The 12,184-nt window shown below is 39.7% G+C and overlaps 1 protein-coding gene across 2 annotated transcripts in view; it reads right to left on the reverse strand.

Annotated features, from left to right (window-relative positions):
* The window catches only part of atp2a3 (ATPase sarcoplasmic/endoplasmic reticulum Ca2+ transporting 3), a 55,926-nt gene that overhangs the window by 5,352 nt on the left and 38,390 nt on the right, over nucleotides 1-12,184 (reverse strand). For both annotated transcript variants that reach the window (XM_034204230.1, XM_034204231.1), the window contains exons 9-15: nucleotides 7,528-7,616; nucleotides 6,538-6,640; nucleotides 5,657-5,788; nucleotides 3,173-3,289; nucleotides 2,859-3,077; nucleotides 1,620-1,955; nucleotides 58-278 (exon numbers count right to left, since the gene is read on the reverse strand). In XM_034204230.1, coding sequence (XP_034060121.1) covers nucleotides 58-278; nucleotides 1,620-1,955; nucleotides 2,859-3,077; nucleotides 3,173-3,289; nucleotides 5,657-5,788; nucleotides 6,538-6,640; nucleotides 7,528-7,616 — 1,217 coding nt within the window. The remainder of the gene's footprint in view (nucleotides 1-57; nucleotides 279-1,619; nucleotides 1,956-2,858; nucleotides 3,078-3,172; nucleotides 3,290-5,656; nucleotides 5,789-6,537; nucleotides 6,641-7,527; nucleotides 7,617-12,184) is intronic.

Here is a 12,184-nt window from a genome sequence, read left to right on the forward strand (position 1 = left end):
GCTGATGACGTCACACTCAACGTGAAGATAATATCTCAGCGTGTTCCTCTTCCTCACCAGACCACTTCCCCCACGTTGGAGGAGATGAGGTATCTGATGAACTGCTTCATGTTGTTGTAGATGGCTCTGCCCTCCTCTACGGCAGCCACGATGGTGGAGAAGTTATCATCAGAGAGCACCATCTCAGACGCTGACTTGGCCACCGCTGTGCCAGAGCCCATGGCGATGCCGATCTCGGCTTTCTTCAGGGCGGGGGCGTCGTTCACACCATCTCCTGTCTGGGACCACAAAAGATCAATCCTCAGAAAACCTGAGTTGTATTCGATTCCTGATTCTGTCAATAATCCCAAAAACATTTGCAGAAAAGACCAATTATTTAAAAATGAATTACTTCCTCTCAGACGGCAACTTTATTTGGAAATGGAATCAGATTTTCCGGAGAAGGAAGGGGGAGCAGGAAAAAATTCCATTATATAAGACTGATTCACCAATGCAAAAGTGAAATGGTGTAAAAAGAAAACTTCAATATTACAAAATAACAAGATTTATTATCTTGCAAATGTATGATTACATAATTTCAGAGAGTATCTAAAAAGAAATTCTCGAAAAGGCACGACTTTAATCTCGGAAGTTCTACTTTTTTTTCTTCTCTGAATAGTATTTAAACCCAAAATGGCCCAAAAATGCAACTGCTTAGAAAGTAGTCTTGTATAACAAATGGACCTTGTCTGGAGAAAACCTTTGAATACATTTTTTTTTAAGGGTCTTTTTTGAGGGAACATATATATATTTTTTACTATTCTAACCTCAACTTGTTTTTCATTCCCACATTTTCAGGGGCGATAACACTTTTAACAGAGACTAACGGCGATGAAAGCTAATGACTATGTTGTCACACAACGTCTCATTATCGTGTCAGATCCAGACAAGATTAATCAAGAGCTGAGCAAGTGAGATATATTAATCTGTCACGACAGGGCCTAAAGCTGCTTTAGACCGCTGTGAATGGTAGAGTTAGTCTGACAGGCAAATGGTGATATTGCTGTCTCCCTCCCTCCCTCCCTCCCATCTTCCCCTCCGATCACCCCTCTTCTGAGACATGTGTCAGAGAGGACGCAGCGGAGCGGGCTGGAGATGACAGCTTCTGATAGCAGTGTTTGAGAGAGCAGCCTCAGAGAGACCTGAAACATGTCACGCCTCACTAGCCTCTTCTCATGCATTCTCCACAAGTCGTTCAGACAACGCAACAACCAGAGGAAGGTGGGAAATGCTTTGTTTTTCTGTCTTGCAACAGGCGTAAAGTACGGAGCCCTGGGAGTCAAGATGGAAAAAAATACCCGGTATTTTCTCCTCCTTTTTCACTGATGAAACAAAGGAACGATGAACAATTATCTTGTTAAAATTGTTCCTCCCTCATTAACGCAGGAGCTTAAAAAAAATGGAATCAGATTTATTTTTTCTTTCTGATCTCTTAGTTCTTCCATTAATAAGAAACTTATGAAATGTATAATGATTTAATTAGCAGGAAGTAAAGAAATTGTGTAGTTTAAGGGGTGGGTGTAGGATAAAAAGTATAGATGCACACTATAAATTCACAAGGGCATCCCCCCTTCACTCACCATGGCAGTAATCTCATTGAATGACTGCAGGAATCCCACAATCTTAGACTTGTGAGCTGGCTCCACGCGGGCGAAGCATCGCCCCCGTTTGACGGCTTCTCTCTGTTCCTCCAGCGTGAGGTCATCGAACTCGCGCCCCGTGTAGGCCATTCCGGTCACGTCGTCATCCTCGCCGAAGATGCCAACTCGTCTGCAGATAGCCACAGCTGTGCCCTTGTTGTCTCCCGTGATCATAATAACGCGGATGCCTGCCTCGTTGCACAGTTTCACTGAACCGATCACCTCCTTCCTGGGCGGGTCCAGCATGCCCACACAGCCAACAAATGTGAGGCCCAACTGAATAAGAAAAAAAAAGAAAAGAGAGGAGGATTAGGTGGAACAGGACTTTATCAGAAAACCGAATCTCACCTCGAATCCTCAGAAATGGAATTCACATTATTTGTATTTGTTGTATTGCTGCTGAAAACATCAAACTGATTAGTTTCGATGCAACAAAAAACGGTTTCAGGGAATAAGAACCAAGAGTAGAAGGGTTATGCTTTCAGTGGAAAGAAGATTGTATCACTGCTGTCAAACGAAAAACAGACAGCAGCAAAGAGGACACTATCTGTGAATAGGGTAAACTAAAACATCTCACCATGATACTTCCATGGTTGATCAATTATATTTAGACATGTTATTATGCATGACAATGTTTCTGAAATGTTTATTATTACATTCCATTTTCTACATGCTTTTAAAGAATACAAAGTTATGTTTAATATGCTATGGATAATAGATGAACAAACCCCTCTGTATAGACATTTAGAATATATATATATTAATTAAACTTTAATTAAACTTTTATTTAATTGTTGGTATGACTAGGAAAAGACACAACAGGCAAATTGTGTAAAATACTAAAAGATATGATAAAACTTCCACAGTTAATTACTAAGTACAATACTTTTTTTAATAACCGGTATTCTAAAAGGTGTTGTTGAAACATGCAGATGAAGCCTTATCAAATGCTCACTTAGGTGAATTTAGGACAAATCTACAAATGCATAGTGTAGTTAAATGAGCACCTAAATGTGTATTTTGGATGTTTGATTTCACAAGTCTTAAGGAAGAAGCAACTCTCAACTCTGAAACTGACCAGTGCATGTTTTTGCCTGTGGTGTGTCACCAAATGAGCCTATTTGACCAACTTGGATTCCTAAGATAAGCATCAGATGTCACCACGCTCCTCCGCTTTACCTCATAACCTGCAAACTTGTTTGAATTCTCCAGGTCCATGTCCTCTTTGCGTGGCGGGACGTCACGAGTGGCCAGGGCCAGGCAGCGCAGTGTGTCCCTGCCCGTCCCCCAGTCCCTGATCTTAGACAGCAGCTGGTCCCTCAAGGCGTCGGTCAGCGGGACCTTCCCTGTCCCCACCCTCAGGTACTGACAGCGCTCTATCACACTCTCTGGAGCCCCCTGAGGGGAGGAGAGAGAACAACATCAAGCCCTGAAAGCAACAAATACAAATGATGAAAGTCTCTCTGTTTATTGGTTATATTATTTGTTCATGCCTTGATGAACATCTTGCTCTGGGACCCTGGCTTGACGGGGGTGCAGTAGACAGACATGGACTTGCGGTCACGAGAGAACTCCAGAGTGAACTCTTTCTTCATCAACTGCTTGATCACCTGAGGGATGAAGAATAGGGAGATGTTACAGAAGAAAAGAAGAAGAGAGAGCCAGAGCTGGAGCTAAGCAGCTGAATCTGTGGGCAGCTGTCAGGCCAGTGAGCAGGCTGCTGACAGCTGATGGATGACTCTTCAGACAAAGCACTCAACCACCTTGTCTGGATGTCTGCCTGCCGCCTCAGATGTCTGTGTACAACAGCACATGATGATAATGTAGACCTGGCTGAGGATGGTTAGGAATAACTACTGGAGGTTTATGTACAATTAGAGCTAAATGCTAATGGTAAGAAATACCAAAATACAGGGTTGATACATATTTTTCAAAGTCAAATTCTAGCTTTTCCAGCACCTTACATTGTGGTTAATTACTTTCCTGATTCCCCAAATTCCTAGTTGTTTTTTTTAAATGTCATGGAAGTGTTCATTAAATCAATTGTTAAGCGTTGAGGTCATAGTTGGTAGTGGTGCTGTACTGGACTGCATTATCATATGGCGCTCCTACTATTCTTCCTTCCTCTATTTATAAGGAGAAAAAAAAACTAGCACGATAAATATAATTTAGTCCAGTTCAACAACACTGCAATCATTTTATTTGTGACAATATCAACAAATAGGAGCTATTTGGCAGAAATTGATTCTTTATAAAAAAGTATTGCAATTCCAAGCATTTTCAAGCGCTTTCTTCAAAATCTACTCTTCAAACCTTGTAAACACCACACTAAAACTCAAGTGTTTTCAAGGCTTTCTAGCAACCAACGAGCCTTGAACATACTGTAGGTTCACTTGAGGATCACATGCCTACAAACATCCCCCTTCCCTGCACTTTATCTGCACTTAATATCCTGTTTTTGTTTCTACCAGTAGGTGTCCCTCTCGTTCAGAGTCTGAGCTGATCCCATTAACCCTGAGGAGCTGGAAGGTGTCCGACTGAGATGTACAAACACTGTCAGGGGACTTCTGACGGATGTCCTGAAATGTGACAAACCTTTCCTCTTCATCAAACAGGGAGACCATCTGGATTCTGAAATTACATTCAACCGTCTATTCTAGCCGTGTACGTGCAGTAGAGATTTGGAAGGTCATCTCCTCTGAATTTCATGCGCTAAAAGATGCATGTCATTGTTAGACCTATATATTCAATCATACTTCTGCTTCTCTGCCCTTCTGACTTGTATGGTTTGTCACTGACAAGCTTTGTTCCTCCTGAAAGTGACTACAACTGGATTGAACGACCTTAATGTAGGAGTGAAAATACTTGAAACCAGAGGTGACCTTCACACATTTGTTGACAGATCCCTCAGTGATGCATGGGTCTCTCAGACACCAAAACATGCTCTCTTGCACAGGTCAGACTCACCTCTTACGTCTGTGTCTCTTTAGCAGGGCTCATGCACTTTATTTGTGAGAAGCTGCAGCCAGTAAGCAGCAGGGAGGCATGCTGTCTCTACAGCTTGTTGTAAATTACATTTTAAATATTTAACTCATAACCAAACACACACCCTGAAGTCAAACATATGTCCATCAACAACCATGTGCTTTGTTAAATAGCCCTGGAGTTAGGCTGCAAACTCTAAACCTGTTGACTAATTTCAAGTCACTCGGCATAAAAAAAAATACTAAAATGTAAAATAATCTACCACAAATATGAATAACCAGGGGTATACTAGGTCATTATGTCATCCCGCGTCAAGGCAGCATACTGTATGTTATAATGAGCAATTGATTGGAGAATAGAAGTATGGCACAGATTAGCATTACACTGACAATGGACAAAATCACAATGGATGCTTCAAAATTGCTGCTGTACAGACAGTTTTTTAAAATATTTATTTAAAAAACCTGGCACCTACATTACCCACAATGCAACTTAAACACAGTCGAAGGGGGAAATATTTTGTTGTGTCATGCTAGTAGCGGCTAATATGGCCTTAAACTAAAAGGGTTTTGCCAAAATAATTTAGCAAGTTTCTTTGAATTCCATCTGTGAAAATCAGGGGAAAAGTATGTGTTTGTTGTGAAGTACGCCTTTACCACACGTTCTAACTAGGACTGTCACATAATACAGCTGAACAAAAAAGGAACTTAGAAATATGATCAGGACAATCTATTTGTCACCTGTCAATTTTAGCCACAAACATAGGGGAAAAAACCATTAGACTTAGAACATATATAACCAGAATTATTGCCTCTCAGGACTTCTGTATCTGACTCAATCAAATGAGGCAATTTATCAGATTTTGTGCAGCCTTAAAAGACTTAATACAACTTTTTCTCATGCAGCAGTAATCCCTAAAACCTAAATACAGACTGTGATGGTGTAAGTCGGTGGATAGTCCTTTTTGACACAGACAAACACATGTAGCTCACCGAGTTGCAGATACCGGCACGTTCCACCTTGCTGACTCCGGACAGGTCAGTCTTGAAGACGTTCATCTTCTCCACCAGGGTGATGAGAGCCGTCTCTGTGGCCTCACCCACCTTCTCATACACCCCTTTGGCCTGCGGGAGAAAAACATGCCAACTGTTTTATAGAAGCCAAGTTATACAGTAAGCATTTAGGATTGATAGGTTGTTTACTTCTGCCTCCACACATGTTAAGTCCTACATGCAAAGTGTTTTAAAATGTAGGTGGGATGAACCAGGATCACTCATCGTTTGTTTCTGAGATGCGGCAATAAACCACTCATGTTTAAACAAGTTTTGATCTCCCACTAATTTCATTTATTCAAAATAGTACAACATTGGTGACAAAATGATCCCTACTGAACAGAAACAACGAGTGTGGGGGAATGCATGGAAGTTGAGAAGAGCCTTATCACTCCTCAGCATAATTACCATGATACCATGGTGATGACTAGGAAGTGAAAAAAGCACTTCAAAAGCAGAGAGAAAAAATAGCTAAAAATAAAGAGAAACAGCTTTGCAGACTATCTACAGTACATGCACAAAAACCTATATAAAACAAAAGAAAGGGAAAACCCCCTAAGCATAACAAAGGTCATTTTTGACTTTTTCATCTACATTAAAGGGTTAAATTGATCAACTTTGACCGTTATGATCAGGACTACTGTTGGTTTAAAGATTTTACTCGGCACAATAGAAAAATAATATTATTATATAATATTTATTTGGGAGTTTTTTGCCACGTACACTTTCTCCTCCAAGTACATCAGGGCATTTTCCAAAGGGATGCACAATGGCTTAAAAATGTGCTACAATTATCCATGTGTGTGTTTTATGTCAATTACCTCATTGTAGTCCAGTGAAGAGTCATTGCACATTGAGCAGACTGTGGCCAACTCCAAAAGTCCATCAAAGTCTCCGCACTGGATGGGCTTGTCTCCTTTCAGTCTGGGAGGAAAACACACACACACAGAAACGTCACTCACAACAGCAAAACACAGGGGAGAAACACTTCACACTTCGCTACACATCAGACACAATACTCTAATCAATATTGATGAGTGGGGAAGACGGTAAGTTGTTTAGCTTTCCAAAGTTGCCTTCATGGTTGTACAGTAGTAAACTGTGTGTGTGTGTGTGTGTGTGTTGACAAGCAGTGCTGATTGCATGACGACCATGGATCTCTTCCCAGTAAAGACTGCAACTGTTGCTAGCGAGGCTCCCACACAGTAACCCACACTGTGCTGTTATGAAATCGACAGGTTCATGCAGAGTCACAATGCTGTACTCGAGCAAACAGCAAAATAAACAACATGCATATACAATGACCTGTGGAACCCTTCTCCTACGTAATAACCAGCTACCTACCTGTAACACTCCACTTCTTCTATTATTTCAAAAGTATTATTATCATATGTATTCTGATATAACACATCATTGAAAATCTGACACCCTCTAAAACATTTAAAGTGACTGTCATTATTATTATTGTTCCCTTTGGTTATATGAAACCATAATACCATCTAGGATTACTTACTGTGTCCCTGGTCACTGCTGAAATTGCCATAGCAACTAATAAAGCACAGCTAAACACATTTGTTGGTAATCATTAGCACTGATGTTACAAACGTTATTCCACAGATCACATTTCAGTTTGTCAAAATATGTATCTTGTTTTGAAAAAGCATCAGGCGTTTTCATAAAAAGGATGAGGAGAGATGACCTTCTGAGTTTAGTAGTGTAAATTGGCTTTGGTAACATTTGAAAAGTAAACACATATTTTTCACATAATGAGGTTGACATGAAGTAATACTTGTTGAAGCTGTGACACTCACATTTGTCCCTCAGGGGCATATGTAGATCCAGTTATATTGAACTCATGGAGGCTGCAGCTTGTATCTTCCACCTTGTCTGCTACGAACATCTGGAGAGGAGAAACAAAAAACAAAAGGCGTTATAGTTAGATGATTATACAAAGCTTCAGAGCAGGTAGTCAAATAGTCAAAGTCCTGGCATGGTAAAGGACTCCAATAACTATTTACTATAAAGGAAACTTTTCCCTTGTTATATAAACTTCACCTCAAATTGAGTGCAAGTGAGACTATATGACTTTTGCTTTGGACACAAGGGATAACTTTGAAATATAAGTAAATGGTTAAATAAAAGTGTAACAGCAACTGAAGTAAGATTAACTGAGTAATGTCAGTTACTGCAGCATCATCTATCCCAGGGGTGTCAAACTCAATTTCATCACGGGCCACATTCGCATAAAGGTTGCACTCAAAGGGCCGGTTGTAACTATATAAATAATAATATATAAAATAATGTATTATATGACATTATTGCCTCTGAATTTGATTATTATTGGATAGGATAACTTAGAAATTAACTACGTCTGAAAGCAGAAGTCCAGGGCAAATAATTGCAAGTCTCTTCAGTGTGCATGTCACAAAACGAGATGCATTGTGGGACATGTAGTTTATGGGCAACCTGCTTCTGTAAAGTGGCATGTAACCGTATTATATTCTTTGCAAGCTCTTGCGGGGCCACATAAAATGAAGTTGCGGGCCGGATTTGGCCCCCGGGCCTTGAGTTTGAGACCCCTGATCTATCCTAATGTTTAGCAATATTGGCTAACGTTAGCCAACATAAGCCAATCAGGAGCAGTAAGGCTGTAGCAGAATAAGATAAATAGTAACTAGCATTGAATTTAAGAAGAAAGATGCATTTATTCTTTATGACCTTAACCTTTCATTTGCAGAACAAATAGTAGGGTGTTTATTCAAACGCTGAACACCATATTTAAGAAAATACCAAAACTACAGTGAAATGACAAAAAGAGAAATCCTAGATCAGTAGGAAAAGGGGGGTTGTCAGTAAAGAAGTTGTAAACATTTGAATTTTTTTAAATAAATGATCAACAAAACATAATAAGTGTTGATTACTGGCATTATAACTTCTCAAAACTGCACAAACATTCCTCATCTCTCATCAGGTACAGGACTCATATATGCATTTCAAACATTTCAATGAAAAGATGACCAAAGTAAATAAAATATAACAAGAGCCAAAAACACCCTTGAACTGCTTTGGGTTCAGAGAGTTAAAAGTGAAGGGGTTGAACTGAAGATCAATGTTAAACATTGAGTGTGTGATTTTATGATGTTATTCTAGTGGGCAGCTCTGAAGTGTGGGCATGTCCTTGAGTTGCCCACACAGGTAATATAACACCTTTGTTGTCAGAGTATGCCAACGTGGAATGGTAGGGGTGATGTAAGAACATCTCGGGCTGCCAAGAGTGGTTTACTGCCTCTGCTGTACCATCACACAGCCCGTGGTGTCAGAACACTTCAAATACACAGCTTAGGCTGCATCCTGTGTAAATACTGGAGAGCAGGACGCTGCTCACAGAAGACTAATTATTATTGCTTAACCTATCAAAATATGCTTACAACTCAACTAGTGTCACTTTATCATAGATTTAAGACAATTATATTTGTATTGCAGCACAGATATAGACATACTTTATTGTCATTTCAACAAGACACAGAGTGTACTATTAAAATGAAATTTCGTTGTACTGGCTTACAGGAACAGGACAATATCAAAACTTGCTAAAATTGTACATATAAATAAATAATAGTGACGTGGTGCTGATAAAATGAAAGATAAAGTGTGTGTTTAAAATATAAAGACTTACTATACATATAAATAAAATAGACATACTATACAAATATGTGCTCTTTACACAGCGTAATGTAATCTCTGTGTTACTGGTCTACTTGCTGTTCAGCAGTCTGATGGCTTGGGGGAAAAAGCTATTACAGAATCTGACTGTTTTGCTCTTAATGCTGCGGAACCTCTTGCCGGAGGGCAGCAGGGAGAACAGAGCATGGTGAGGATGAGTGGGGTCTTTCAAAATGTTCTGGGCTTTTGTCAGGGAGCGTTTCTGAGCGGTGTCTCTGATGGGAGGGAGAGAAACTCCGATGATCTTCTCTGCTGTCCTGACCACTCTCTGCAGAGACTTCCAGTCTTTAGCGTTGCAGTCTCTTAGATATTACTCACTTCCCTTTTTTGGAAAGAAGAATCTTAAATAAGGTAATACACATTACCTTAAGTTCACCATGCATTAATAAGCGATAAGTGATTTTCTTTTTTAAATGCTCAATTGTGTATTTTTTATCCCGAGACATACATTTTTCGTATTGATGGCTCTATTTTTTTACTTGCTAATCCATAACAAGCTAGATAGCCTTTTCTGTTGCTGTTGAGAAAAATGCACATGTATCCCGATAATGGAAATTCCACAAGGCGAACTTTTGTGGGTGCTTTCATTGTGATCTGTAAGAACATGCCATGTTGTCCCATCCCTAATTATGAAAAACTGTCTGTAAACAGAAGGTGCTCTGCGGGCTGGAGAGAGAGTCACCGGGGAGGTTGAGTTCAAACTGCGGCCGAAGAAATCTGGTGAAAGCAGACTCAAGACATCCCCCCAGCAGTCTCTGTACTATTTTCACCAATTCTTTAGCGTTTCTAAACATGCAGGAAACGAGGGAGTTCACAAACTTCATCAATCATTCACACTACCGTACACGCTCCGGTAAACTGCAGGAAAACAAAGCATGAGTCCCAGAGCTCCTGCTTCTCAAAGGTTTCGCTTTGTTGGCATATCTTTTTCGTCAAATACCCCCAAGAAGGGTGATACACTTCTTATGCTAATATATGTTTAAAAAAACTAAGTAGTGAATGTATGGCTGGTGATTAAAAATAATGAGTCTTCACCATTCACTTTCCAAGGCCCTCTCTGCATATAAACAGTTGAATGATGTACATAAACTACTCAAAGGTTAAATGACTTCCCTTGACCGCCATTATTTAGTTTTTTTTAATAACTCTACACTGAAGTAATATAAAGAGTACGCGCACACAAACACACACTGATTGAAAACATCCTTACGACCTCGCTTGACTCTGTTTGAGATTCCATTCAATCTGACTGATAAAATAATTAATGAAGTAGCTATTTTGTTAAACTTGGTTCTCTACTCCCTCCGTCAGTGTGTGGAATACAACATCTGGAGCTAGCTGTCTTCCCTCTGGCACATGAACCTAAAAGCCATGTTTTCGGCTTTTAACAGAGTAATTATTCCTGAACTCAGTTATAAATAACGCTCATACTGAATCATGATTTTAGCCTCAGGGAGATTATAGATTTAGTTGGAACACAGACGTTTGCATTAGAAATGTCTCAATCAACAGAGCTGCAATCCATCAACAATGAAACGGAGTATTAATGTTTATCTCATTTGGATCAGCCTCTCTGCTTTCTGTTCACTCTCCTAATCGAGTGCTGAGATATATTTAGTTAGAAAATGGAACTGATAAGGGCCAGTAATGTTGGGACCCTGTGTCAGCCAAGTTTGAATAGATCGAATATTTTAGTTGAGGTTATGCTTGTGGTTTATGTTCTTAAAGGGGCCCCATTACACTTTCCTGTAGAGTGTTATATAGGTTTGTGTGCATGTAAATGGTCTGCTAATGCTAAAATCCCCAAATTCCCTCCCACACACACACTCCTCTTTAATGGGGCCCCTTTAAACTTGGCCCACTTATGCCTCACTTCGGGTATTCCCGTTTTTTTTTTTTATTGTTTGTTGATTTTGGCTGTGTTAATGCATATTGCACACATTTTGGAGGTAGTTTAAAGTTCTTATTTTCTTTTTATGTTTAACCTCAGCTCTAAGTCTAGCCAAAATACAGCCACACGATGTCCCCATTTAAACCACAAATGTGGGTACCACGGCATTACAGCATAAAACCATGCATTCTATTATATCAGGCTTTCAATGTGGAGTACAAAATAATAGATTGTACTATTTGCTAGCAGATTGACCCACCTCCCATGTTTGTCATGGGCATTGCTATTTTCCTGATGAACAAAAAAGTGGCTAATCATTGACTTAATGTATACCACATTTTTTTCTCTAAATAAAAACAATGGCTATACGTTCTTATACAGGAATTTAAATGATTAGGAAAGTGGAAAATAATTATAATATTTAGTATTTTATAGGAGTTGGCACAAGGGTAACAACTTTGGCAACGTAGCAATCTAAAAAGAGAACCACAGCCCATTATTCCGCTCCTTGTCAACTGCTGAAGCTTAATATTATGAGCAGTGCCTGAAAATGTAATGTTTTGGTCATCAAGGTTTGTGCTGACCACAATCGTTCATCAAAAATATGTTTACAGCACAAACGTAGTCATTCTTTGACAGTGGATCACTGTTAAATATCGCAGAGTGTAGTTAAACAGTCAGGAGCAGCCGCAACGAGCTGTTAGGCGAAGATCTGCAGACCTCCAACTTCTCAGCGAGGTTACTGTGACCCGAGGAAAACTACACACACCCATGGCAAAATGGAAAAAGTCCAATTATTGCCTAATTTCTATCGTAAAACTGTGCGTTTGTTTGGCTGCACTGTAAACACCAGC

The sequence above is a fragment of the Gymnodraco acuticeps genome, unplaced genomic scaffold, assembly GCF_902827175.1.
Source record: "Gymnodraco acuticeps unplaced genomic scaffold, fGymAcu1.1, whole genome shotgun sequence".
NCBI classification, from domain to species: domain Eukaryota; kingdom Metazoa; phylum Chordata; class Actinopteri; order Perciformes; family Bathydraconidae; genus Gymnodraco; species Gymnodraco acuticeps.